The sequence below is a fragment of the Zingiber officinale genome, chromosome 8B (genome assembly GCF_018446385.1).
Source record: "Zingiber officinale cultivar Zhangliang chromosome 8B, Zo_v1.1, whole genome shotgun sequence".
Taxonomy (NCBI): domain Eukaryota; kingdom Viridiplantae; phylum Streptophyta; class Magnoliopsida; order Zingiberales; family Zingiberaceae; genus Zingiber; species Zingiber officinale.
The window spans coordinates 85,582,291-85,586,087 of NC_056001.1; the positions used below are offsets into that span (position 1 = coordinate 85,582,291).

The following is a 3,797-nucleotide window of genomic DNA, read 5'->3' on the forward strand; positions in this document are numbered from 1 at the left end:
AGTGAAGAATTCGGTGAAAACAAAAGAAAAAGAAAAAGAAAAAGAAAAGAATATAAATAAATTCAACTTTTCCTCACTTAAATGGGGTAACCTAAACAGGCTTTTCCGGACCCCGTTTTTATCCCCGTCAACTATTCCGTACAAGCTCCGAAAAATTCCCGAAAAATTCCCAAAAATTCCGGAAAATTCCCTTATTCATATTCGCCTATTTCCGGTATTTTACATTACCTTCAATGTCATTATTGTTTTAAGTGCCAATCCCTAGAAGTGGCAATGGGCATGGGCTGAGCGAGATGTGGCTAGCCCGCATTCCATGCCTAATATCACGTCGGCTTAGAAATGAATGGGCTGGGTTAGGTTAATCTAGTCTTGAGTTGGCGCGACAAGTAGGTTTGGAAAGTTTAGCGTGCATGACATGCAAGACTAAAGCTAGTATGGTGCACTTTTACACCTTACAACAACAACCAAACCTTATCCCTAGGTGTGGTCGACTATATGGATCATTTTACGCTAGCTCTATCTCCTACTATATATGGATCGTTTAATTGGTTTTGAAGGACATCTATTGCAAATGCTCTTTTCGTGAAAACCTCTTCTTTTTTTTTTTCCTGAAACTTGTCTCTTCTTCTCGCTTCAAATCTTTATGGTTCTTGATGGTTTCTTGAGATTATCCTATAGTTTTGCCTTTCTTTCTTTAATTTCAATGACAAAGAGAATAGCCAGTCTGATGACTTGGTATCGTTCTTAGCATCTTTAGAATTGTGACATCACTGCGTTTCCTCTATAAAGAAATGTCGTTTTATTTTGTGTAGGATATTCTCGGACGTTGCTGGGGATGTAACTATTTATGTGGATGGCCAATCGTTCCTATTGCACAAGGTATACATTCTTAAACTGGCTCTGCAGACATATCTTGATATTGTTTTTCATAACTTCCTTTTCAATTTTTGCATATTGTTGTCCAAGTTCCCTCTGGTTTCACGAAGTGGAAAAATCTGGAAAATGGTAGTTGAATCCAGGGAGCCAGACCTTTCCAGATTAGAGCTTCATGAGGAGATATGACTTGCGTGTGTGAACAATTTTTATCTTCTTTGAATTTTTATATATGACTTGCGTGTCTAGCAGGGCTGGATAGAAGATATCATGTGTGAACAATTTGAATACCACTGCTTTATATGTTAATAAATTTGAAGAAATATAACCACGGCTGGCTATACATAGTATAATCTCATCATGGTCTAAGGCCTTCATCAAAAAATGGTTCAGCATCAAAATCAAAGGTCAGGAGAGCCATGTCGACGAGATTGATAGCAAAGGTATGCCTGGTTTCTTCTTCTTGTTCAATTCCAGAAACCCTAGTCGACGAGAATAAAGTGCACTTGTTTGCCTGCTTTTCTCCCTAGTCGTCTTCATCTTGTCGACAAGATGATTTATTTGTCTGTTTGCTGGAGAAAATGATACAACAGTTAGAGGAGTCTGATGTAGCTTGTTGGCACTTGTTTGCCTGCTTTTCTCTCATCTTTTTTCTATTCCTAGCTTTCAAAGCATTTGTCTATCTTAGACTTGTTTGTTTGACAGAATCAATATGATTTTCTTCCTTTATAAAGAACCAAGGACAATAAAAATTGTCACAAACAATTTGGTGAGGAGATCATGGCCTCTGTGAAAGCATGTGCTCCATACTTCTATATGATTGTGTCCCAGTTCGCGTATGCTGGATCCAGCATCCTCGGCAAGCTTGCATTAGGACAAGGACTAAGTGCACTTGTCTTCGTAGTGTACAGGCACCTTATTGCCATGCTCATCTTGGCTCCTCTTGCTTATGTGCTCGAAAGGTTCAAGGAGCATGTCTCATTAGAATTGTTGAGAATAAGATATATGACTACAAATTGAATGTTTTTAAACTCATCTCATGGTTGTAGGAATCGAAGACCCAGCTTCTCATTTGGTGTCATGCTAAAAATATTCATTCTTGCTATGTTGGGTATAATAATTCAGCAAAATGTATACTACGTTGGACTCCATCTCATTTCTCCAACTGTTGCCAGTGCCTTGGGCAATGCCATTCCTACTTTTACTTTCTTATTGGCAATTGTACTGAGGTTGATTCAGATATTAATTCCAAGTAATTTTACAGTGAATTTAGTTCATTCAAATATCATTCTATATTTGGTCTTTTTTTGCTCAGGATGGAAATGCTCAACTTGAAGACTGTAAAGGGAGGGCCAAGCTTGTAGGGGCCATCTTCTGCATCACTGGTTCCCTGATCTTCACATTTTGGAAAGGTCATTTTGTTGGGGGCCTTTGTTACTTCACCTATGATCCAACTTCATTTCGAAAGTCCTGAGAAAGGTGATGCCTGGCTTAAAGGCTCTGCTCTTATGCTATTCGGCTATTTTGCATGCAGTGTATCACTTGTTCTTCAGGTATTGCGTCAATGGTGTCCCTTGTGTTGTCACATGTATCGCTTTTGATGTAAAAAGAATGTTTGGGTATTTTATGGATATTATTGTAAGAAGATTATTTATATAATTTGTGAATATTTGTGTATTTTATGGATATTATTGAATGAAGAATATTTGTACAATTTGTGAATATTTGTGTATTTTTTTTTGTTATTGTAGGTTTTAAAATCAAATCTGTGCTGTTAAAATATATACATATTACATCGGTTTTCCACCGATGTAAAACCGGTGTTATAAAGTAATATTACATCGGTTTTACACAGTTGATGAAACAGTGTCGTTAAGTGATACTACACCGGTTAATAACCGATTCGAAGACCGGTGTCGTTAAGTGATACTACACCGGTTTTAACCTGATGTCTAAAATGGCAGACTTTTAACATCGGCTTCATAGACATCGGTCGAAAATCAAATAGACACCGGTGGAAAACCGATGTCTATAAGCGATTTTGTCGTAGTGGTTCCAGCCAACTGGATTAATTAAATATTTTTTAGGAACATATTTCTTTGAAATTTTCCTAATTTGTTCTTTATGATATCTAAAATACCAGTTCAAATTATATCTTCTAATACTTATACTATATGTGCATGTATGATTTTTCAAGTTTTTTATTTCTTTTTATAAATTATCATTTTCTAGCTTTAATTTATCAAAATCTTCTAATGGACAAGATTTTTCTAGAATTACTTTTAATTCTTTAATTTCTTTTTCTAATTTGCAACAATCTTTAGATAATAATTTAATGAATTTAAACATTTTGTTGGGAGGAAGAGATCGTACTTGACTTACCTTATTGATCTCGTTATCCGTGGCTCCCTATGAACTGCTGCTTTCTTCCAATGTCGCTCCCCCTTCATCGATGCTCTCAATGCTCATTTCGAAAGAGCTTTCTTCGTGTTCATCTTGATGACTTGCCAGCAACGCAAGCCCAGAGAAAGCCTCAACTTCCGATTTGGACGACGTTTTGTCCCATGTCGCCTTTAAAGTCTTGTACTTGTTCATCTAGATAGGCTTCTTTCCTTTGTCCTTATCCTTGTTCCTTAACTTAGGGCAGTTGTCCTTAACGTGTCCTTCTTCGTTGCAGTCGTAGAATCTGATTGTCCTTTTCTTTCTATCCTGTAGATGGTTTGTTTTTCTTGATTTAAATAACTTTTAAAAACGTCTTACCATCATTACCATTTCTTCATCTCCGAGAGAGGATATTAACTCATGTTCGTCTCTCGTTGCCTTGAAGGCGATGTTGTACTTCGGCTCTTTCGTACCTGCACATCTTGATTCATGCACTTCAAAAGTTGAAAATAGTTCTTCTAAGGTAATAGATTCTAAGTCCT

The 3,797-nt window shown here is 36.8% G+C and overlaps 1 protein-coding gene across 1 annotated transcript; it reads left to right on the top strand.

Moving 5' to 3' along the window:
• Positions 1 to 1,653: 1,653 nt before the first annotated feature.
• On the top strand, positions 1,654 to 2,347 carry LOC122014007 (WAT1-related protein At5g07050-like). Its single transcript, XM_042570206.1, has 3 exons — positions 1,654 to 1,835; positions 1,923 to 2,094; positions 2,189 to 2,347. Exons 1-3 carry the CDS (start codon positions 1,654 to 1,656, stop codon positions 2,345 to 2,347), a joined length of 513 nt encoding a protein of 170 aa, XP_042426140.1.
• The last annotated feature ends 1,450 nt before the right edge of the window (positions 2,348 to 3,797 follow it).

Coding starts and splice junctions, on each gene's coding strand:
- LOC122014007 (XM_042570206.1), top strand. CDS start 1,654: ATGGCCTCTGTGAAAGCATGTGCTCCATACTTCTATATGATTGTGTCC. Junction 1,836..1,922: donor CTTGCTTATGTGCTCGAAAG/GTTCAAGGAGCA, acceptor TCATGGTTGTAG/GAATCGAAGACCCAGCTTCT. Junction 2,095..2,188: donor TTACTTTCTTATTGGCAATT/GTACTGAGGTTG, acceptor TTTTTTGCTCAG/GATGGAAATGCTCAACTTGA.